This window comes from Perna viridis, chromosome 12 (assembly GCF_037379345.1).
Source record: "Perna viridis isolate PV_CMFRI_1.1 ecotype Kerala chromosome 12, ASM3737934v1, whole genome shotgun sequence".
NCBI lineage: Eukaryota > Metazoa > Mollusca > Bivalvia > Mytilida > Mytilidae > Perna > Perna viridis.
The window spans coordinates 26,312,070-26,337,775 of NC_142456.1; the positions used below are offsets into that span (position 1 = coordinate 26,312,070).

The window sequence follows — 25,706 nt, forward strand, 5'->3', positions numbered from 1 at the left end:
TGTAAAATCATGCTAAATGTAATCACTTTTATAAAGAAATACACATGAGTAGACATAAAATTAGTAAACGAAAACAAATTATAAAAATGAACATGCTTCTGATACAAACCTTGAGCAAAAACATTTATATGAAACGAATCCATTTATCGGTTGGGTTACCCGATAAATTATGTGTACTTGAGGCGTAACCAAACTTCACTTAAGTAAACTGTTGCAATCTTATTTCTTTTGTTAATCATATTAAATATAGAGAAGAATATTTGTATACCAGAACCGCAAGTCATTTAATATTAACAAAAAAATTCACAATCAATGCTTTATATAGGGGTATATCTGACATTTTTGTCGAATACAACCATGAGGAATGCATTTTATCATGGGATAATTTGTTACTTTATGTCCTTGTCTACAAAATTGCTGGCAATTGATGTTAGCGGTAAGTTGTTTAAAATACTGATCCTTATTGGTAACAATCCATGTTAAAAAGTCAACAACCTGAATAATTTTCAAAATTTATTGCCTTTAAATACATGATTATTATGACAAAATTAAAAAATGAATGATTCTTGTAGAATAAAATTACTGAAAAAACCTCTGAATTGATAGAAAATAAACATTATTCTTTTTTATTTAAACACTGAAAATATACGAAAACGCTCATAGCTTATGTTTCGCATAATGTAGGTTATAAACTTTATTTATTATTCTAAATGTCAAATGTTTTAGCTTTTGTAAAAAAATAATAAACATATTTCTGTATCTGATTTTTCATATAAGCAGTTTAAACAATCCTTGCCTAATTACAGGGTGTCTTAAAATACACGTAAAGTGAAATATGAATGATTGGTTGCAGTCGATTGTACACATTGTCAAAATCAAGCACAGATGTATATATTTGTAAGCACATACAGTGGAACTTGTCTTAACCGAACTATGGATAAACAGATATTGTGTGTAAACATCTTATGAACTCTCTTTAGATCAGTTTATATACGTTTTAAACCTGTGTTAACCGAACGCATGATTTAACATTTAATAAAGTCCAAAATAGATCTAAACCAAATCTATTTAGATTATATATTTGGCAAAACAATACCGGAGTTTTAAAAGAGGGATGACTCAAACACGTCAAATCTAAAGACATGGTCTAAAAGTGAATGCAGTAATAGTATAGCAACAGTAATATAGCTCCGCGACACGTTCAAACATTATTTTATCTAGCACGAAATCATAAATTTCAACTAAGTAACTTAAATATTGTCTAGTAAAAGAAGATATTCAGTTTCACGGGTTAAACGTATTAAGACTTATTTAAAGAGACATCAGAATATCGCTTTATTCAGGGTTTGGTTGAGACAAGTTTCACTATAATAAATGATAAGACAGGAAATAGTCGATGTATCATTTGTACAAAATTGTGTGTCAGTTGTAATTTTGTATATGTTATAGCATGTACAAAAGTTCTGTACATAATATAACCTGTTTGACCTCAAAATACAACTTATTACTTGCGCAAATGTTGTTTGTACATGTTATAACGTACAAAACATTGCCAAAAAATGATTTCAACTTGTTCAGTGTTTTCTCTTTCGTCCCCTGGACTTGACTTTTTAATGAAGAATATTTAGAAAAGGTTTTGTTTGTTTGTTTGTTGGGGTTTAACGTCCGAGCAGCAATATTTCAGCTATATTCAGACGATGAACATGAAATGGATGATCAAATGAACATGAAATGATGATGAAATGAAAAGGGGATGGGACACAAGGGCAATGAGGTCGACTAATTTTGATTGCCACTGGAAATAGGGAGAGGTGGGTAGGGTCGGGCAATTTATCCTCCTGTGGCGGAGCCCTATGGTTCCTACTCCGGGAGAATACCACAGTAGGGTTCTTTAACGTGCGAGGAACGTGGCATCTTTCCCAACACGGTGCACCACTATGGTTTGCGGTCAGGTTTTCCGTATTATTACCTAACAACCCCAGTATATAACACGCCAGGGGTACCCCATTCCACCACCTGGGGCACACATCCCAGTTGCTCTGTGGGCAGAGCGCCCTAGCCCCCGGCTATGGTTTTGAGCACTATTTAGTCGCCTTTTACGACAAGCTTAGCGCTGCTGCAGGCCTATTCTTTTAACACCCGGACCTGCACGGGGATTTAGAAAAGGAGAGGTCGCTTATCTTACCGGTGCAGATGGTCCATGCTCCCAGTTTTGAGTGGAATCCGAGTTGCTCATTTACTTTTGTTACTTTGTATATATTATTTCAGTTATTTTATGTTCTTCGTTGTGATTGTCTCACTCCATGTCTGGTCTTTGTCCCTGAATTATATTTTTTCCTTTTCCGCTAGAATCGTGGTTACCTTGATTACTCATTGAAATGAATCGTGTAATATGAGAAGTACTGTCAAATGGAATAGAAATAGAAATGTGATAAGAATTCATAAATGATAGGTATGAAAAATTAGAAAAAGTCATAAAAGCTTTGCTAGTAACTGATTAAAAAAGCGACCTTCATGGTGAACTCTATTATGTTAATTCATGAAAAAAAATAACTTGTGAGCTTTGTTAAACCTTTTCATGAGAGGAGTTCTATATGGTGAAGTTAATGTAAAGGGTTGAAACTATCAATTAGAACAAATAAAAGTAAAGATGTTGGTTGATATCAACATTCTAGAGGTATAAGCCTTATGACAATCAGTCTAGATCCTGTTAAAAAGAATCCTTTATGAGAGTTTCCTTCGATTTCGAATCCTGCTATATAGAAAGCTAGAAAAAGAGCATTATCAGGTCTTCCTACACTTGGAGTGACCAATGTTCCGATAAAGGAATGAAGTGTGAGAGCGATTGTTAATAATGCGTCATTGAATTGAGGACAGGGACATCTGAATATTACTTGTAAGAAAGGCTGTAAGGTGTAAGTGCAAAAAAAAACTGAAATAGATGTGTAATACCAGGTGTCATATGTCAACAACTTGACAAAGTTTGGTGTTTTAATGAAAAAGTAATCCCTTTCTCTTTCTAGAACAAAATTTGAATATTGTCTTGCACAAAAACATCAGTGAATGAGATCTTGCAGTACTATTTTACTTTGCAAATGGCAAAAACCTCAATTTTTTTTTATAAATTTACTATCATATAATTATTGTATGAGACACGTGCAGTATCTAAGTAGCAGTCTTTGTAAGAACCATGCAAATGCTGATAAATGTGATACACATTAAAAGGCTAAAAATGTAAATTAATCATGTATATGTGTATGTATCGTGTAAAGAAGTGTTGAGATCATTTTTACAACTTGTACACAACATATATTTACCAAATATATGGTTAATCTTAGAAATTAAAAAATGTGTAGTATGTGCTAAGTCTATAATGTCATTTCACTTATCATAGCGGTCGATATCATTATATCATGTTATTTTTTATGTTTATTCGGAAGTAATGGCGTCCATAAATTATTTTAAATTTTATCATACGACTTGTTTTCACGTCCATTTTTGTACAATTGACCTCAGCATCACGTTGATTTTGCTGACATTCTTCTGATACGTAAAGTTACGTTTAAATTCAATTTGTTTTGACGTCTTCAGAAATATTAATAATTTATACGTATACCTAAATTCATGCGTTAATATTCCGATTTGAATCAAAATAAAATATTAACAAAAATAAATACGGAGCTCAAGAAAGTTTATTTAGTAATCCGTCCTTATGCTGGATTTTTGTTCTATGGAAGAAGTAAGGTACGGCTAAAACATCCAAGTGTAGTCGGATATTTCTGGCATAACGTATAAGGTCGGATGTAAAAGCTACATAGTGGACACTTAATGAATATTCCCACAGATAAATGAAAAATGTGGCTATTTTAAACAAAGAATCTCCACGATTTGTCTAGTTATAAGTGATACGGTAGATACAAAATATTTGATCATACCCTTCATGTTCGTTTTTGGTTTACGTGCATCTTGTTTCACAGATATTTTGTTATGATAAATTCATATCATATATCACTTGAATAGTTAGGAACATGAGTATATGTATGCATTTTGCATTTCTTAATACACTTTATTATTAGAGCAAAATGACAACCAGATACTCATGATTTAAAAGAAGTAAAAATTTAACATTTTAACAATTTAAGAAGGAATGATTTTCTTATAACAATGTGTAAATAAACAACTTTGATGGTTAATCGTATGTGCAATCTTAGTTTCAGGTGGTGTTGGTTGGCGTTGGAATACTATTATCCACGTTATCGATAACAGTGTATCATGGTATGAGGCCTACAATGGCTGCAAAGAAAAGAATTTTGTCTTTTACGATAGGGAAACGCCACCACTACCTTATATTGCAACCGAAATCCGCAAGAATGGGTAAAGATATTAGAGCATTACAAGGACATTGATAAATTATCCCTACAATGAGTAATTGGCTAAAGTGAATATCCACTGATTACCAGTAACAAATAATGCAAAAAATATATATATGAATAAAAGAATAAAATAAAAGAAAATATATGAATAAATAAAATAAGGCGAGAGGCATTATTGGCACTTGTAAATATGTTTGTTTGTTTACGATTACTTATTCATACAATATATATTTTTTTGACTCAACAATTTACTGTCATTTTCAAAACATCAAAAGTGTGATGTTTGAAATAAAAAAGTAATCCCTTTCTCTTTCTAGAACAAAATATGAATATTGTCCTGCAAAAAAAAAAAAAAAAAAAAAAGAAAAAAAACATCAGTGAATGAGATCTTGCAGTACTATTTTGCTTTGCAATTTACAATATAAAAGTGTGGTGTAAATGGCAATAACCTCAAAAGTTTTTTTCAAAATTTACTATCATATAATTATTGTACGAGACACGTGCAGTATCTAAGTAACAGTCTTTGTAAAAACCATACAAATGCGGATAAATGTGATACACAAAAGGCTACACTATTTATTTCTGTTATTAAGTTGCTGTATAGGTCTATGAAATGCATATTCACTCATTCAAATCTTCCTGCTCTTAGGAGATAATCTCCAAGGAAAATTTTTATAGTTTTTATTGTATCATAGTGTCCCTTAATTATGATAATTATTATAGTGCATCATTCTATATACCTTTTATCTCCTACGAACACGGGTTACATAAAAAGGTACATTATACTTTCTGTTATATATGACTTTTAAACAGAATATCAAAAATAAAGACATGTAGGCTTTCCAACTATGAATCAAATTTAACATGATTTTTATGTGGATGCTACTTAACAAACTGTGTTTCTGAGTATTTAATAAAGGGAGGTCTTATTCTCAGAGGTTTATTAATGCGATTTGCATAAATGAAACATTAATAAATTGGCGAAAAATACAACATAAAGAAAGAAAAATTATGTAAAAAAGAAATAATAAAAAGAAAGAAAGAAAAAAAAATCGCTTAGAAAACGTTCCTTATCAAACCGAAGTGTGTATGTTTAATATTTGCATTATTTCTGGTTAGATATTTTTTTTTGTATTTACAAATATATTTATTAGGTATGTACCTCGATATTTTGCTAAATATTTTGTTTCATAATTGAACCCGATGTGTTTCTTATTTTGTATGTTTACAGTAATCTTTTAGTCATTCACAGTACATGTATCATCGAATTCAAATGGACAAAAAAGAAAACAAAACATTGGCTACATTTCTTGTATTGTAATTTTGGATTGTCTCGGGACTGAATATGAGTTTTATCTTGCAGAAAATTTGCAATTTCAAAATGAGTTGTATTTTAGTTTTTATCGGTTATTTTCTTTGAACTACAGTAGCAGCATCATACATGTAACAAAAGATTTGATGGTTATTCTAGAGACATACGAAACTAGTGCTGCCCATTTCCAAGAAAGTGTAATCAATGGTACCAAGACTCTAGCGGAAATCTAAAGAATGTAATCCAGAGACAAAGATCAGACAATGAAAAACAGACAATAACAACAAAGTACATAAAATAACCAAATTAATACGTAAAAAGTAACAAAGTAAATGAGCAATATGGACTCCACTTAAAACTAGGAGTATGGACCAGGTGCACCGGTAAGGTAACTACCCTCCGCTTTCGTAGATATATCAGCCCATTTGTTTATATAATGTCCATGTCATGGATTATATGATTTCCCAAACGAATAACTTTTTTTACAGATTGCTGACGGGATATATATGGCTAGGGTATATAAAACCTGCTAATTTCGAAAAACCATACGACACAAGAAGATGTAAATACTTTAATTTTGGTGGAGGTATTGAATCCACTGATAAATGTATCGCCATGGACATTGAAAACGGAGATTTGACCATGGAAAGCTGTACGAACAGTTTTGATTTCCTATGCCTGGAGAATGTCGAAAGTGAGTTTAATTATTTGAAGTATTATTGCTGAAAAATAATCATGTCTTAAAAAACTGCATATTTAAAATGAAACAAATTATTCAAATCTTGCAGATTGAGCATCATGACTCTTGACTTCTACATACTAGCATTTTAGATTTTTAGAAATAAAAATCTATCAAAAATTATGAATATTGCTGTCAATGGCGGGTACCTTTTAACCATCAACAAGTGCATACCTGAACTTCCTAGTTCCTATAAACAAGTTTTCAAAATATTGCGACGAAAAAAGGAAAAAAATAATCTTTATATTGAAGGCACTAAAAAATTACAAGCCACAATTTTTGCTTGCATATAATAAATTGTAAAAAAATAATAAAAAAGTAAATGAAAAATATAACTTAAGTGAAATATAGAATAAAATTGGGTTTAAAATTGATATAATGGGGCTTTAAAATGTGATTGGTTAAAAACATTAACGGGATCTGTCTAGACGGGTTTCTCTGTACTATTTTATAAAAGGATTTTGCATTTGATTTGCTACATTTTACCATAAGTTATAAAGTAAACAAATGCAAAATAAATGTACAAAAATGATAGTCAACTGTAAATAATCTGTTTCTTTTTGATCTATGAATTGCCTTATAAATTGACCCTGTCTTACTTTCTTTTGGTTTCCGCTAGAAACTTGGTTCTCTTGATTACTCTTTCTAATGGAGCGTATATATTTGTCAAAATAATTTTTGCATTGGTATATATGCTTTTTTCTGTTTATATTGGAAAAAGAACAAAAATGACATTATTCATTTAAAACGACTTTCAATACAATGACAATTTTGTTTCAATCTTCACCTCACCCTGTTTAAAATGTACATCTTAATTCTTGAGTATTAATAGTATCTTGTATCTATATCAATTAAACTTGTAAACATTTCCTACTTACAGCTCTCCCCCATGCATCAGTAGAGGTATTTGATCTTCAATATCCTAGTTCACTTAACAAGGACGAAAACACTTGTTCTGGTAATACTTGCAACCAGTGTCCTATCCACTGTGTCAACTCATTTTCTTGTGTGGCATCCGTAGTTGTAAACAGTACCTGTTCTTATTATATGGATACATCGGCGCCAGAAAATATGTCTGCTACGTATATGTTTCAGTATAGTAATGAATCCATTAATAATTTGAGTGCAGTGTTTCATACCTTCATCAAAACTCAGGTAAGAGGTAAGCATACAGTAAAATCTATCTTACAAGACATGAATTTCTGGCCTGTGTGTATTGTCTCGTATTCACTTTATTCAACTTTTTATGTTGTTGGAGTATATTGGGCAACTATTTTGCTGTACTTGTGTGTACTATTGTATAGGGGCCAACTGCAGTCTGACCTATTGTGTAAGGTTTTGCTCGTCATTCATTGAAGACCAATAAATGGCTTTGAGCTGACATTTTTCATCCCGGTAGGGTTGTCGTCACTTTGTTATATTCACATATCCATTCTCGTTATATACAAACAGTATGAAATCCTGATCACCTAAGTGTACTTTTTATATATAAGTTAATTGTACATAGAATTAGGTGTAGTTTAAAATATCTTTTTTTAAATCAGGTCATTGCTAAAAACAGGTGATTGCTAAATAGATTTGAATGTTCACTCTGATTTTGGCTCTTATATGGTATCCAACATCATTGATAAGAATAACAATAATGCCATGCCTGGACTATCATTTTTTGTACAAATGTACAATGTAAAGTATATACTTTAAACTGCAAAAATATATAGGCACAAATTCATTGCCGTCCCCAGACTTACACTTTGTGACACTCTCACTGAAACCACACAAAATGTTTGAAATGTATGTTTAGGCATGTTTGTGGCCTCTAACATATGTTTTAAATAAATATAGCCGTATAGTGTAGGCAGAAAAATTCACCTTTTGGCTTTAAGATTTTTCATTGAGATAAGAACACAAATTTTAGCACTGATTATGTTTTGAATGATCATTCTAGATATGTAAAAAATCCATTCTTAAGGGTAATTACTCAACATTGAAATAAAAAGGAAGGTTATGAATTTTCAGAATTAATAAAATACATTTTAAGAGAACCAAAACAAAGTGAAGAGACCAAATATCTACATAAAAACCTTAAAAACGTTTTCCTAAATATCCTTTGCTATGAGACTTACCTGATTGTTTCAAATGTTTTTAAAATCATTTAAAATTTAATTACAATGCATTTTCTTTCTTTTACGAACAGTTGATTTGAAAATAGTTACTGAAACATCATCGTATGGCATCGTACATGTACCTTGTAAGTATGCATAAGATATGTGTCAATATCCAGAGAAAAACTGAAAAAAAATTTGAAATGAATATATGTTCCACTTTGGTTCCAATTTTTTAAATACTTATATGGACTTCCTATGTGAAGGGAAAGCAATCGTATATCTGTTTAGTGTCGGAGTGCTCTAGTATCATTCAGATTCTGACAAATATGACACATTATAAAGCTCTTGATTTGTATAAATTTCCCATTTACACTATATACCATCCCACATTCTCCATTTCCCCACCCCCAATCCGCATTAAAAATTTACCATTTCTTAGAGAAAAATACCCATTCCCAAATTGAATCTCCATTGCGAACTTTTTTTGTATCTTATACTTGCATTATCAAATAGTTTGTTTATATTTTCATATTTTAAATTCTTCAACCTCATCCAATCAATAATACATTTTGCAAATCAACAAATACTTTAAAAACTAATTTCCCCATTATACCCATTCCCCATCCTTACCCCACTACCACCGCAGTCCCATTTCCAATATACCATAAAATGGGAAGTTTTCCCATACAAGTGCTGTGACAAGCTGTACACAATGAATTCTCCAATGCACGAAAATGAAATTCTTACAAAATATACATGTAGTCACTGAGAGCAATAAACCTATAACAAAGTCATTTAGTTTAAAATTTATTAACTGCATCTTTCTCTTAATCATATGATTTTAGATGTATTGTCTGAAAAAAAAATTAGTAAAACATCTGCTGTAGAACCTGTCTTAAATGAAAACTGCTTTGCATACACGTGTTACGTGGTAATGGAGCAAGTGTGCAATGGCCATGAACGGCTTGATGAACTATTCAAGAAACAAATAATAAAATACATAAAACAAATTAATACGGCTTTTCTTTTCTAGGTAACAATGGAACTACAACAAGTAAGTTACGCAATTGTTCAAACATCATCTTTTGGCCTAGAATGCAGTTAAGTTTTTAAGTGAATCATGCAAAGTTAAAAAAAAAAAAGCCGACACTAAAATAGAAGTAAATGCCGTTTTGTATTTCAGATAACATTTCAGATAAGATTTTTTTATCCATAAGTCATGCATGTACACTGCCTGATTTTTATATAGAATAATACCTAATTCCTAATGGAAATGCTGTTCTATCCATTTGATTGCACGTGGTGTACTCTGGATGATGAACTTAACTTTGATCTTTGCATATAAGTCCTGGTTATTTCACGTAAAATGTTCAATTCTAATTTCAAATCAATATTTCCCATAAGTTAATGTTAACAGATATCCATTCACATACCAAGCATATCTATCGAAAATGCCTGTAACAAGACAGTATCATATCGGTGGATTACAACGTTCTTAAAACTAAATAAAGCTTTGATTTTGTAGGTATGTATGAGAGTGAAACAACAAGTAAGTACAAATAGCCAAGGACTAGGAAAACACTATATCCAACCGTTTGTGATTGCTCTAATTCCAAGTGTATAAATATAGTATAAAACCAATTTGCCTGCATTTAATGTGCATATACATATACATTTAATTCGCTAACTCAACACATTATACATATGATAATAGTAATGTATTAAAGTAGCAATTACGCAACCAACTGTCAAAAAGGATTTTGTATTCTTTGAGGTGTTAAAATTCACCTGATAACAGCCCCTATAAAATGTGCTTTAAAACCATTTGCAATAACTTCATTCGTTTTATAGTTTAGTACTGCAGGAAATTGCTAACAACAATTATATTGATTTAAACATAAGTTAATGGATATATTACGGCTTAAACTTCAGGTCGAGAATACTTGCCCAATCTAACATATTTTGCTTTGTATCATTTGTTAACTACACCACCCACTCGGGCATATTACTCTGACTCCAAGCAAAACATTCGACAAGTTCTGTGAGCTTGGCGGAAAGCATTAACTACCACTTTTTAATTCTTTGGTCTGGCTCGATCGGTGATTGAACCCAAGACCCCCCGTACTGGAAATAAGCACGCGATTCTGAGACTCCAAAGTCGATTTTATACGACAATTTAAACGCATTTTTTTTCAATATCATAGATTTTCTTGAAGAAATTTGCATGAATCATCCATACATTCTTTCACATCATTATTTTGTTTACTTACAGCAATGACAACAGCTACAGAGGCCTGCGTATGCGTTGGATATATGTGTATGGATTTCAACTACGATAATGCAACAAGTGTTAACAATACAGTCATTGAACAAGCAAAACAACTCGCCGCGGAAATTCGTAAAAATCTCACCGTAGATGAAAAGTCGCTCTCATCTTTTAGACGAAAACTTACCTGTGCTTCAGACCCACGACAATCATCGACTAATATAGGAGTTGTTTGGACTACTATATTAATTGTTCTGGTCGTTGTTATGGTTATGTTAGATTTGCAAACATTCGCAAGACAAGTACCTAAATGCGTTAAAAGTTGTAGGAAACGCAACACAATTTACGTTAAAAAGAACAACATCAAATTGACGACTTAAATTGCTACGAGGTAAATTATTACAAAAAAACACAAATTCAGTCTTGCTAATTCTACTGGATTTATGCATGTCTAAAATAACAAGAACTTACTTATACGGGTGCTCGATTTTTTTAGAGCCATTCGTTAATATTTTATGGGATAGGGGCATAGCCGAGCCCCCCCCCCCGCCCCCCCGCCAAAAAAAATACAACAACAACAACAAAAACAGAAAACAAAAAACAAAAAAACAAAAACAAAAAACCAAGATTCTTCTAATTCCATGCATCTAAACCGAGTTAATGTCCTGTATTTCACGAAATCATTTTGTCCATACTTGGAATTCTTACCATTTCTTCATTTTTAAGGTATAATAAATCAAGCATTGGGATTTAAGAAGAAATATTGATTGCGTTTTTAAATTTAAATTGAAATGTTTTGGACAGTGAAAGTATACTCTGATTGCAATTCATTAGTATGTATTTTTTGAACTTTTAATGCAAAATGTGTTTAAATTTGAACAAATTTTGTAGTCTAGTCTGGGATATTTTGCATAGTTGTAAAGATATAACTTTTTTCCAAGAAAAAAAAACAAACTAGTAAACAAACAAACAAAAAACATACATTATAAATCATATGAAAATAGTAGCATTGTCTTAGCTAAATTTAACTAGTAAACAATTGATATAGTTTCCGTCTTTGGTTTCATGGCCAGAGGACAGATGTCCTATTTTTAAGGCTTGAGGTATTCTATTTATACTTTCCATCTGAGTATGCCTTTTCGTGTATATCTACGTTAACTTAGATCCTATATTACTATAATTATCAAACCAGAAGTTAGATAAATTGGATTGCGTAACGTAAAGAATACAAAGGAAAACAACTAAACAACAAAACAAATGAACATATCATATTTAACATTTTTAGGCAAAACAGTAGTTGTTATATCCGATATATCTAAGTAGTTCCGACGATATGTGCCAATTATTGTCTAGTGTTAACGTCCAATAAGTGGAACTGAAAAAAAAATACAAAACATGTATTTCAACATTAAATAATCTGTCTGCGCATTGAAAATGTCCCTGGTTTTAATTAATTTACTAACTTTTCGCTGATTTGTTCTCATGCACAATATAGAATTTACAAATACACTTCACTATGTTATGATGAACTTTTCCCGGCTTATTTTACTTAGCCAATTAAATGATATTATCAATCACCGATTTTCCGCTGGTGGAAGAGTAATCGGGGGGGGGGGGTCAAATTCGAACAATTAAGCAAGACAGAAAGATACACACTACAAGTGTTAAACATGAAATAACCAAAATTGCATGTTTAAAGAAGCAAAGACAAATGAGTAACTCGAACTCCAAGAAAAACGTGGAGCATGGACCAGATGCACCGCTAGGGTACTAACTTCTGCTTAACAAGAAAGTGTAGATTTTTTATAAAGTCTGGCTTTATTGTGATCTACATTTCATTGTCATTCAGTCAAAGTTGTTATTATGAAGTATAACTGTTTATTTCGAACCTTGCTTGTGATAAGGAAACTCTCACGGTTGAAAAAGGAACGCTTCTCTTCCGTACGGAAACAACTAAGGCTGCTGCTTTGGTTTGTTTTAACTGATGATGATTTAAAAATTACCTGACTCTACAAAGAGTAAAGCTCAGACTATTCTATGAAACGTTTTCATTTTCATTTTCGCAAATTTCCTACCAAGAAAAAAAATATAGAAAATTAACATAAGACATCAAATTAGTATTAAACGTACCAAGTCCTTGAGACTGAACATGTTTGCTTGCTTCTGTTGCTAGTGAGAAAAATTAAAATAAATAGGTACTGCTAGCAAAATCACATTATGCTTTTTAAAAAAAGAATTTGTTGTTATATATCTCCGTTATATTTAGATTGATAAATATGCCAGTTTACAGTCTTACCGAATTTTGTTTTTTGTTTATTGTTCCATCATTAAAATAAATATTTGGTCAGATGGTTCAAATGGTAAAAGTATTGGATAACAATTAAATATTATCTTTTTATAACTGTATGAACAAAGTAATTGTAACTGAATTGGATATGCATATTCTAAAAAGGCGACTATTCGTGTGCACCTGTTTTTTGTGAGCTGTGACTATACTGGTGATATACAAACATTTTAACCCAATGATTTAATTTGATAACTTGTTTTGAAAGCAATTGATTTTTTTTATATTTAAACGGCGCATAACCATGAAGATTGACGGAAATATAAAATAATGAAAATATGTTGCCGTTCTTACAAAGAAGGTCGCGTTTAAAATACTGTCCATTGCACCATAAAAAACATCAATATACATATTGTTTATTATTCTCATCGCTTTTACAGAGATTTCCCACAATTACTAAGACATTATTTTGTTCCGTGGTGAATTAATGTCGCCATTTCAAAGGTTTATGAGACAAGATTTCAATATAATCTTATTTGGCGATAAAGAGCACCAGCGCACAGCACTATTTTAAATTACTGAGGCAGTTCACATTGTTGATGTTGCCGTAGATTAAAGTCGTCATTTGTAAAATTCTACCAGCGCCATAATAACCAGCTTAATGACCAATATAAAGCAGTTCAGTCTTATTTTAAGTTGGGGGGGGGTAAACATTTAACATGTTTTATAGTATTTCTTCGGTTCTTGTTTTTAAATGTACAATTTGTAGTTAGTTGTTCTTTTGATTTTTCTAAAGTTGTGGGTTTTAAATGTTTCACCCTTTTTAACCACATGATTCGCTACTACTTTTATTTGTTTCCAACTTCATATCAAATCATATCATAGTTTTGTTTCCCTGATGTAAACTTTCACTACAATACATACAGAGAGTTTGTTGAGTAGCCTTTCGGTTTGGGTCGCACTGAACTGTAAAATAAATATTCTTAAATATGTCAGAATTTTTGCTTAAGAAACTTGCCCTTGAACAAATATTTTGATGATTATTAATTCACATTTTTAGTATGTTTTATGTGTTTTTCATTTGCTTTGAATGAAGTTTTAATTTGTATCGATCTTCGTTTTCCTTATATGACCTTTATAATCTAGAAATGTTGAAAAGTAATCAAGGGAACCAAGGTTATAGCTGTAATCAAAAGAATGTAATCTAGGGACAAAGACCAGACATAGAAAACAGATATACACAACAAAGAACATGAAGTAACTATATTTTTGATATTTAAGAAGTTAAATTCTTTGAGTGCTTGTACATGAACAATTTTCGTATATCGTTTTTGATATATAGAAAAACAGATCTCTTCCATAAAATATCAATTCATAGTTGTAGCTTTTACGATTGAACTTTTAAGATATGTGACAGTATATTTGAAATATTGGATGATTAAGCTTAAAGAAAGAAAAAAAGTTACGTTCTAAATGTAAATGCTTGTGTGATCTGTCGGTCATTAAATGGCAAGAACTAATAAATGTTCGTTTCGATACCTGATACGGTAAAGGTGAAAACAAATATATCCATGACAACCGTACAGCTTGTCTGTTTACAATATCTGACAAATCCGATATTTAATTAAAATGATACATATATGCATCACATAAGCTTCATTACATGTTTGCGGTTTATTTGTACTGTTTTCCAAATCATTGATTAAATTTAAACAGTTTATTACAAAGCGTGTACTTACTGCTTTGTGCCGTGGTTGTGGGTGCTAAGGTAAATGGAAAAAAACGTTTCGTAAAGTTATGTGATATATCTAGATGAAATGCATATAATTTCAATAAGATTGTTTTAAATTAGATACCATATTACATACCCTACTTCAAAACCTTAGGCATATTTACGCGGGTGTGTTAAGGAGAAATGTCAATAAATTGTCATATTTTCATCAACGGAAACAAGCTACTTTTAAACTCATCTTGATACGTGAAATTTCGTCGATGTTCATATTTTAAGTATACAAGGGCATAGAATTAAACTTCCCAAACACAAAAATATCAACAAAATGTCAAAATGTGCAATAAAAGTGAGTCACGTAATCGGTTAATCAAGCCTTGGTCGGACCACATAAATGTCAAAAGTGCAGTGGGAAGATGACCAATTTGTAGATCCAAATTTTAATGGTAGGTCAATGAATATGCATATTTTTCAAAAAGTGCTGCGGAAGTTACAAAATGGCTCGTAACTTGCATGAGATGAGATATTTCGACGTTTCCTTGTATTTTAACGAATATTAATACAAAACGCTATCGATAGATAACTTCCCGCAGCGGTTTTCTGGTAAAATGAAATATGCTCTTTGAAATGAAGTATAAATCAGGTAAATCGACATAGAGCATACCACTGCACTTTTGCATTTCCTTATCATATACCTTTTCACATAGCGGCGACAACGAAACAAGCGCAATGGCGACCTCAGATACGTTGACATGTGACGGATACGTGTGAACAACCGATTTAGTTGCGATATAGCAGACTACGCTTTAAGTTTCTTATTTTTTGAAAAATAAAAACATTTTTCATTGAATATTGTAGTTATTTATAATATAACTTGCAGAAAAGTTAATAATTGTGTAAAAGATGTCTCCTTTTTCTGCTAAACAAAACATGGGTACCCCCCTTTTTTGTATGGTATCGTAGAAAATATTCCATATCCAACAATTTCGTGGCAATATTTTCTTACATTAGAAATTTGTTACGACTTGTCAATCTCAGATAACTACATAAATGAATACAGAAAGTTTTTTTAAAATAACTTAGTTTGTAGCGGCTTCGTATTTAGTGTAAATGTGATATGTTGCATGAGTGTACATGTACAATTTGAACTCTCTAAATTATTTGTTTTATAAGGAATACGAGATATCATCATAGATACTTAAAGTTGATGAACAATTTGCCAAATAAGATGAGACAACATTGCTTTTTCTTTGTACACAGACAAAATAGTTCAATGATAGTGATTTTGACATAGCCCCCCCCTCTCCCCACACACATACGCATACACAAATACACTTCACCATAGTAGCGAATGAAGTATCATCATTCAAGGAATACAAGTATATAACAGTTATTTTAAGGGTGTACAAAATTAGCTTTATTCAGCTTTATATATGTCTGTACATCACTACATGTATATTTGTTTAAATATGCTAGGGCTAAGTGTTGACACATGTACATGTACATGTATATTCATGCAATAATTCAATGATTTTCACTTATATAATATGGCTATGAACATACTGAAATGTCTGTTTTATAGTTCATATTTAACACATACATGTATGATTAACATGAAGGGTGATGGTTCGTCAAATTTTCTGATTTTTCAACTTTTGTTCAGATTAAGAATGCAAAAGAAAAGGTATGATCTGTTTTAATGAATGAACACATTTTGAACATGTACTGCGAACAAAATTCCCTGCAAAATATTTTTGATATCATGTTTTTTTTTAACATTTTATTTTCAAAATAATTGTGTATACATACACAACAAAATTAAGTGCTAGCGCAATTATAGAAAGTTTTGTTAATCACATTGATCACTGTACCTGTCCTATAGTATATGATTCCATTAACACCTCCATCCAGTCATTTGGATGCAGTTAAAACATAATTTTGCACAAAACTTTTTTTTTCAAATGCACTTTCCATTGAACACATAACTACTTGTATTTTACTAATACATCCAATTTCAATGTACATGTTTAATGTACACATGAATTATGGCAAGTAAATGCTTTCTTCTGTTAACTTTGCAAACAGTTCTTGTAATCATAATTGAATCCTGCATCTAAATTCCAGGGAATATTTAGTCACAATTAATAAGCCAAGTTTTTTGTCAGTCTCAGTTGAAAACTGTTAAAGTTCGGTAATATTCTATACTCGATATTCCATCACCAAGGTTACAGAACTATCAACCATAAGTAAAGTTCACCCTGCTGTACATGGTTTTGAAACACCTTGGAGTTGGGAAATATCTGTAAACAAAGACAATAAAATTCAAATTAGCATTTCTTTCATGCAATTACTGGTCAGTCACACGGGTAGAAATGAATTAAATAATTTTTCACACATGACACAACAATTTGACAAGTCATTGAATAGATCTATATTATTGAAAGGAAAACAATAATTTGCATTCCTGTTTAGATAGTGTTTGTTTAAAAATGTACTTTACAATTTGATTAAAACTGTTAAAATAAGATAATATAAACAGGCAGTTACTAGTACCAATTTACAAATTTGTGATAGGGTTAATATATTTATCATTTCAATATACATTTCGGCAGATTATGATTTTTCCTGTTTGAAACTCTGATGGCAGTTGCTCGATGTATGTTAGTAGGTCAGTGATGAATGAACCCCGCCCGGGCGGTCCCGTACATAGTTACAACCGTCTTATACTCCAAAAAAGAGATTTTAAGATACCACATACCCAAACTTGGAGAATTGTTGTACTGGTAACATGTATGACTTCAGAATTCGTCGATGATCGAAATGTAGTGTCTCGATAAATGCAAACATGACTTCTTATTTGTTTACTTCAGGTGCTCTGACGTTTCAAGCTTCTCTGTGACGTCAAAATCGGTACAAAAATGCAGTCACTTTTGTTATGTTGTGTTTCTTCATAAAGATGAGGGTTTATTCAATCGTAATTTTATAAATTAAAAGAACTAGGGACTACATTTAATACTAAAAATATTCTTATGTGTTATTTACATAGATTTTGGTTACGTCCAGAAAATAATCTCCCAACTTAAAACGTCACGTTTTGTGCGCGTGATCAAACGTCAACCAGATGTTCAAGAAAACTCCTTAACATACCCGCGTATATTTCGCACACCCTATATATCATCTCAAGACATCTCATGTCCTTTATTAAACCCTCAGGCCTATACTACATTCCCATTAAAGGCATATATTGCATGCCCTATATTACATCTCTATGACTCTATCTCATACACGTTTTTACAACATATACCTATATCCAATACTCTATATCGCAGCCTTACCGTTATATCATACCCCCCTTTGCACCTCTGGGCTCATAACTGATACACATCTCACTCCTTTGACTATATCGCATACCCTATATTGCATTATTTGTCTTTTTATCATACCTTTTATCACACCCGTAGTTCTATATCCCTTACCCTTAATTTTACCCCTTTGCATATTTCGCAACATTAGGCTTCTATCACATACCTTTTTCACATCCCTTTTTCTATATTGATATTCTTTGATACCATATTAATTTTATTTATCGTATCCAAATGCGTGGTTTGTAATACAGATTTTGATATGAAATATTCAGTGAACATCATTTAAGGGTAATGATAAAATTACCGAATTGATAAACGCTACGCAGTAGTCAAAGGGAATAGTAAAAAGAAAAGTCTGTATAACAAACGGAAATCGTGAGTTAAACCAGTAGCGCTCTAAATTTCTCATTTCCATAACAGTAAGTTATTTTCGGTATATAAACAATACAAACGTTCAAAATATTAAACATAGTCCCTGTGGCCCAAACATCAAAACAAGTCTTCATCTTTGTAAGGAGTACGCGTCAATTCAGGACGAGAACTTCAGAAAGTCATACCTTTATTACGATAGATTGTAAACAAATTTGGTAACTGCTTTTGGTTAAATGTAGAAAATGCATCTTCAAACAATTGTTATGCATTTTAGTGCAAATTCAAGAATACGTAAAAAAGATTAAAATTATTTGAACATTATATCATTGTTTCCATATATTCCCGGTCAAAACATCCCTTTCACCATTCGGTCACAACACCTCACTTGTAGTATACATGTAACTAGACTAAATGAATAAGAAAGAGAAAGATAGAGAGTTTTCCCAAATTCTATAAAATAATATCATAATGTTTAATTCTTCAGTTCTAAATCTTACTCATTAGAATGAATGTATTTCTATTTTTGAAAACAATACAGTTTCCAAATAACTGCAAAAATGAGTATTTTAAAACAATTTATATTTACCAATATGACAATGTTGGCCGGAATAGCCATCCCTACAGACACAGAGATATGCAGTTGGTTCATTCACACAAGATCCATGAAAACAGGGACTTGATGAACAAACTAAGACAAGAACAAAAAAAGACATATTTCAAAGACAAGAGATTTAGGTTAAACATTATCAGAAAAATATATAAATACACAATTACTTTGAAAGCATTATTTTACTATTTTGAGTATCAAAACTAAAAACAAAACTTTCGATATATTTGGGAAAATGTGTCATTACTTCTTTCAGAGGCAATAATCCAAAACAATTTTTGACCAATGTTGGGAGTGGAAAACAGCCTTTTCGGTGGGCTCTTGTTGGTGAAGTAAATAAATTAATAAACATTGGAATTAAAAGCCACAAATTTGTATTTTTCTTAAAATGTAGAATGGAGTATCAATCATCAAAAATATTTGGACCACACTATGTAAATTGTGTGCATTGTATACATTTATTACAATGAAAATTAATGAAATATTCAAACTACTTATGCTGAAGTGAATTTATTTTTGTAATATTATTCTCCACAATGTTATCAAGAAAAATATAATCAATCAGTTGTGACATTCAAAGTCATTCAAAATTATTCTTTATTCAAGTCATTAGCATGAAGAACATTCCTGTTTTGAATGTATTTATCATAGTAGCTAACGCACTTTGGTTCCGAATAATTTTAATTTATACTTACAATCTGGAGCTTCAAAAACATATACAAAAGGTATAGTATATATTACTATGTATAGAAAATGGGTTATGACTATTCATATCAATATTTTATATCACCGTTTCTAAATTAGCGGAGGACGCTAACCCGATCGGAGCATCTGGTCCATACTCCCATCTTGTAGTAAGGTCAATTAGCTCAATTACTTTTGTTTTCATGTACGTAGTAATTTGCTTATTTCGTGTTTTTGTTGTTGGCATCTATTTTTCATGTTTTGTCCTTATCATTGTGAAATATTCCTTTGATAAACGATCGAATGATGGTTTAATTGATAAATCTTTAACACAAATATATAGGGCATCACTTGTAAGCACAAGTACTATCTTATTTCGTGATATATCTTAAGCACATTCTGAGACCTTTTATTATATGTCTTTTAACATCAAGTCGAATGTCTTTGACTGTAATGGTTATTTGTTACTTAATTAACATTACAAAAATCTTAGATTCGGACAGTTTATGAAGGCATGATTAAAATCGCTTAATTTCAAAGCATGATGCGCAAGCTTTACTCGTTTTTACTTCTCTGAATCTAAAAGCAATACTAGAAAGCTGTAATTGAAAAGTAATGTCGTTTTGTGAATTTTAAAAAAAGTTTCACTTCCGTTTGGACTTCGGAACAATAAATGAATGATTAAACGTAAATATATTTGCTTATTGGAAATGACAAAAAAAGATGAACAGGGTTACACAATAAGCCTATACCATACACTGCAGTAAAGAATTTTAAGAGACTTAAGTTTTCTATACTGACAAAGGTGCATTCTTTCTACAATATTTTTAAATTCTGTTATCTTTTATATACTTTATATATAAATATAAACTTTACCAATGTCTATAAATATAGGTTCATATAACTAGTAAGCCATTTCGTTATTTAGCTAATGCATTAGCAAGTGTATGCAACATTGGTCCGATATACAGTCAAACCTGAATTAAGCAGTCACCTCTGGGGAATACTCAAAGTGACCTTTATACAGAGGTGACCTTTGGAATGAGGTTTCAAATTGTGTTGTATAAAGACTTTGATGTCAGCATTTTATCCCATATTCCTTTCGATTGTACTACCTCTGTCATAATATTACATGTATTTATCTTTCATTTTCAGTAGTAGATTCATGTATTTAAAAATATTTTCATCAAAATATCATTCAGATAAAAAATATATGACAATAAAAAAAGTATTTCCTTATTTCCCGTTTTATGTTGTTTAGAGAAAATAGTTGGGCGGGTTTTGAAATGACCGTGAAGGTGAACGGTGATTTGAGGTGACCGGCAGAGCAGGTTTGACTGTATAAACTAATTAGTGATGCTGTGACCAGAATTTTTGTTTTTTTCGTAATGTTTTCTTCTGCGTTTCTGATATAAGATACGGACGCAGAAGTTCATAAAAGTATTAAGTTATTTTTTTAGGATTGTCAAGGGTATTAATATATTTTAAGATTTTTGGAGCTGGAACAAAATAAGTAAAACAAATGATGGGTAAGCGTTTTTAATATGTGCATGATTTAAGCATTTGAGGTTTTGGCACGAAAAGAATGTTTATAGATGTCTTATTAAGTTATATATATTAACAACACTGAAGAAATAATAGGGTTCCATAAAACAAACTCCCAAATCACATTTTAAGGCGTATTTTATGAAAGTATGAAAAGAAGGGGAGTCACTTGGAAAAACATATTAATGATACGAAGTTAAAAAAAAAAAGTGTCAGAAAATCTTACCAAAAGCAGCTGAACATGTTTAAAAAACAGTAAATATCCTAAATGTTCAGTAAATATATTTACCGACTCGACAGGTCTGTCCTGTATAGCCGTTATGACAGTTACATTTAAATCCCGTAGGTTGATTCACACATGAACCATATGCACATGGATTTGAATCGCAAACTGTAAAAGTTAAAAATTATTACTAAAATATAATGCGAATTTCAGAAAAAAAAATCGGACTGAATTAATAGTAAATCAGACAAATCCTTGTGAAAACCCTATGATTGAGTGAGTGAGTCAGTGACGTCCTAAAATGAAATATATGCAAAATATATATAAGTCCCGAAATATTAATGGCCCAAAATTGCATTGTCGTAAAGGACACAAGTAATTGGGAAGAGATCACGCAGGCGCCGAGTCTTACATTTCCCTATCGTCGATACAACACCCATTACAATAACTTGACAGCATGTGTCATGAATAAAGTCGTTATTAGTACAAATAGCTCCGTTCCTTACAGTTAAAACCTTCACTCCCTTTGATATGTCAATGATCATTAACATTGCACGGCGAGTGGATTTTTACATATTCGTTTTTTTTCCTTCCGACAAATTGATCTGTCTTAGGGTTGTAACAATTGAAATGAATTAACTATGATAGATACACTTACAGTTTGGTGCTACAATAGAAAGAAAAAAAGCACTTCTTCAAATAATCGGGTGATGATCAATATAATACTTATGACAACATGTCTTCCAAATATGGTATGCAAGTATCACGATTTCGATACAGTACACAATAAAATACCCAGGACACTACAACACTACCAATGCGACCATATTTCGCTGCGACTTCCATATATGAATATTATGAACCTAGCGCGGTCGTAGTTGCACAAATCTTGCAAGATCCAATTACGCTCGCTACGATCTTCGCACGACCTCACTTAGGTCAACCTCGACTTCGTCAGATATAAAGGTCGTGGTAAAGTTGTCACTCAGTGTCGCAGGGGTTCAACTGGAGCTGGTACTAGCTATTCGATGTTGATACTTGTTCAATATACTGCAAGTAATGACCACAAAATATGAAATATATATGAAATTGTTATTTGACAGTAAGTAGCCTTACACATGTTAACAGTACCATGAAATATAATTACCATTCTCGCAGTTTTTTCCACTGTAACCACTGCGGCATTTGCAGTAGTATGTATCGATGCGATTAAAACAATATCCACCATGTTGACATATGGCCTTAGCGCAATCTATAAACAATTGATGCTCTTATAATGAGTGTAATCTGTTTTTAAATTGTAGATTTTATTAGATCTACAGATATTATATTACATGTATGGATACAAATTCAATATTGATGTAAGATGAAAGTTTGATGCAACATGATGAAAGACGCAATTCTATAGGTTTATGTTCGAAGCAACGGAAAAGCTTAGAAAACAGAAAAGTTTAACGTAAAAAATGTAAAGTTTCTATAACAGAATGTAGCATTTAGTTAATAGTCTTGTACAATTCAAGAAAATATCGTAAAAAATAATCATCGTGAATATCGTGAATATGTTTCTGCATTATATAATTTATGTTGTGAAGAATGATACTCGCAAAAATAAATACAAGCGTAATCTGAAAGATATCTGAATCGCGACAATAAGTATATGCGAAAATATTTTTTTACAGTTAACGGGGATAACAGGAGCGCAAAATCAAAACCAATAGCATAACTCAATATTTGCATTTTGGTTAAGTCCTTGCATTAGCCAGAAGTTTGCAAATGTAATCTATTATAGCACGTTTTCTAACATTAGGTTTACTTACAGTCTGGTGCTATTAATATAAATAATATGTAAGGATAGTTTACATATCGTATATTTAACAATATATTGAACATTTTTATTGCGGTATTCGTGAATGTAAAACCTGGATATCGTCATCCATCTCATTGACATTTCATCCTACAATTTCCTTTTTAAAGATGGCGGAAAATTAATTTCAATACACATAATAATTATGTAAAAAGAGTCAACTGTAATGCTAATTCGAACCAGATTAAAGTGGAATACAAATAAAAAGTTACAGTATAAATAATATCAAAATTGAGATTTAACTTTTTCAAACAGCAGTCAGTGAAATGTATTACACAAATCCTTTCGCTATTGATGTTAATTGCTTATGCCATACACATGCAATTCCATGAACAGTCCTGCTAAACCTTCCAAATCTCCCGAGATCATTTCCGGTTTTTTAGTCGTTTTTTTATTTGTATATCTGTGTGTGTATATTGTATTCAGTCTACTGTATTTTACGCTTTGTTGTTCTTTATTTTCTCCTTTCGTTATTACCAGTGTTGTTTTTGTACCTGAGCGACGTCTTGTTTATACCTTTCGGAATCTTACTCCGTTATTACACTTACCCTGTTCACAGTATTTGCCCGAAAATCCATGCACACAAGTACAACTAAACGTAGACATTTGATTTACACATTTCCCACCATTTTGACATGTAACGTTTGCGCAATCTGTAATGAATATTAATTTTGATCTATTGGCGAGTCTAGACATTCGAAAAAAAATGGGAAAATGGGTTCTCTTCCTGTCATGAAGGTGACCGTGCTATGATCACTAGTGTTTTCTGCATAATCAACAATTTTGGAGAAAGGGGGACTAACCGTAGTCACATAGGTCAGTTCTCATTCAGGCTGAAATATTTTAATTAATTGTATTTTGTAGTTTTCGAGGTTTTTAGTTGCTTACTGCAATGTCATAGTTTTTGTTTGAATTTAATCTGTACTTACGATCTGGGGCTAAAATAAAATAAAATGTGAAAAAATATTATAACAATAAAGATAAAACATATTATATTTAGTGTAATGGTATAATTATCAATGTGTTATTGAAATATATCCTGAGACGATGATGAGGAAGAGGAAGATGCTTTGACAAAAAATCCAGGGATAGAGACTAGTTCGAAAAAAAATCAGACACCAATTCATACATACCGTAATTGTATTGAGAAAGCTTCCAATTTTATAGTATATGAGGAATGGGGAATGGAAAAATACAGCTCTTAAATGATATAAACTTCCCACTTACACCATATGTCATCCCCATTCCCCATTGAGGATTCCCCGTTCCCGATATAAAAATCCCCAACCCCCATAGAATCACCATTGAGTGTTTCTTATCAAATATATTAGATTTTACATTTTTAATTCTTCAACATTTTTGCTATTTTTTTAAATTCAATTCGATATGATTTTTTTTTCTTAATATCTACAAATATTCTTAAACTAGTTCACACATCCTCCCCATGCAAATCCTTATACCCCCATACATCATCGCCATTCCCCATCTTCCATTTACCACAGAATGGGAAGCTTTCCACATAAAAGTGCAGTAAGGACTGGGAACAGGGATATTGTATGAAGATGATTAGGACAATTGTTCTTCAAGTGTTTGTTGATGTGAAAATATTTTTTTTTTTTAAATAACATTTTAAATTATAGAAATAAATTTTATTATGATAATATTTGATAAAGAAAAACGCATGGAATATATATGGACAAGAGGGAATGGGGAATGGGATTGTATATATATAGATAAAACTAATAAATGAATTAGCAAACTAGACACTACTCAATTTCTTGGAATTTGAACTATACGCATCGTTGACTACAGGAGTGATTATATGACATCAAAGTACGACATTGTGAACACATAGGTTCTCATGGTAGAAATGACGGTTATAACTGACAAACTTACAGTGAAGACTGTAAACCTATGGCGTTATGATATGAGTCGCGTTGACAGACAACTTATTTGTTACACGTCCTGTTCGAAAACAATTTGTGTAGCTTTGATTTGACAGTCTATGGGTTAACGTATAGACTGTGATATATAACACAGGAGGAGTAATGGAAACTATTCGTGTGAATTGTGAATAAATACGTTTATTATTTGAAAAATTAACCGTCTGCATCAAGTATAAGCTATTTTGTACTTTGATGTAATGATACAAGATACAAGAACATTAACCTTAAAGTTACAGGGAAACACGCACCGGTCATATTTCACAAACCTGGGGTAAACGACAACTTAAGGACT

The 25,706-nt window shown here is 31.5% G+C and overlaps 1 protein-coding gene and 1 long non-coding RNA gene across 2 annotated transcripts; one reads left to right on the forward strand and one right to left on the reverse strand.

Moving 5' to 3' along the window:
* The first annotated feature begins 358 nt into the window (after positions 1 to 358).
* Positions 359 to 11,269, forward strand: LOC148601846 (uncharacterized). The gene is made up of 8 exons (XM_088555982.1): positions 359 to 436; positions 4,212 to 4,374; positions 6,174 to 6,379; positions 7,305 to 7,586; positions 8,619 to 8,672; positions 9,563 to 9,583; positions 10,055 to 10,078; positions 10,802 to 11,269. The coding sequence occupies exons 1-8, from the start codon at positions 397 to 399 to the stop codon at positions 11,173 to 11,175; spliced, it is 1,164 nt and encodes a 387-aa protein (XP_088412108.1). The 5' UTR covers positions 359 to 396; the 3' UTR covers positions 11,176 to 11,269.
* A 780-nt stretch (positions 11,270 to 12,049) lies between these two features.
* Positions 12,050 to 19,233, reverse strand: LOC148601847 (uncharacterized). Its single transcript, XR_015917215.1, has 5 exons — positions 19,132 to 19,233; positions 14,819 to 14,842; positions 14,004 to 14,045; positions 12,926 to 12,964; positions 12,050 to 12,170 (listed from the first exon to the last, which is right to left on the reverse strand). It is a non-coding gene; the product is annotated as an uncharacterized LOC148601847 (long non-coding RNA).
* Between the last annotated feature and the right edge of the window lie 6,473 nt (positions 19,234 to 25,706).

Coding starts and splice junctions, on each gene's coding strand:
- LOC148601846 (XM_088555982.1), top strand. CDS start 397: ATGTCCTTGTCTACAAAATTGCTGGCAATTGATGTTAGCG. Junction 437..4,211: donor GCTGGCAATTGATGTTAGCG/GTAAGTTGTTTA, acceptor GTGCAATCTTAG/TTTCAGGTGGTGTTGGTTGG. Junction 8,673..9,562: donor TGGCATCGTACATGTACCTT/GTAAGTATGCAT, acceptor TTTCTTTTCTAG/GTAACAATGGAACTACAACA.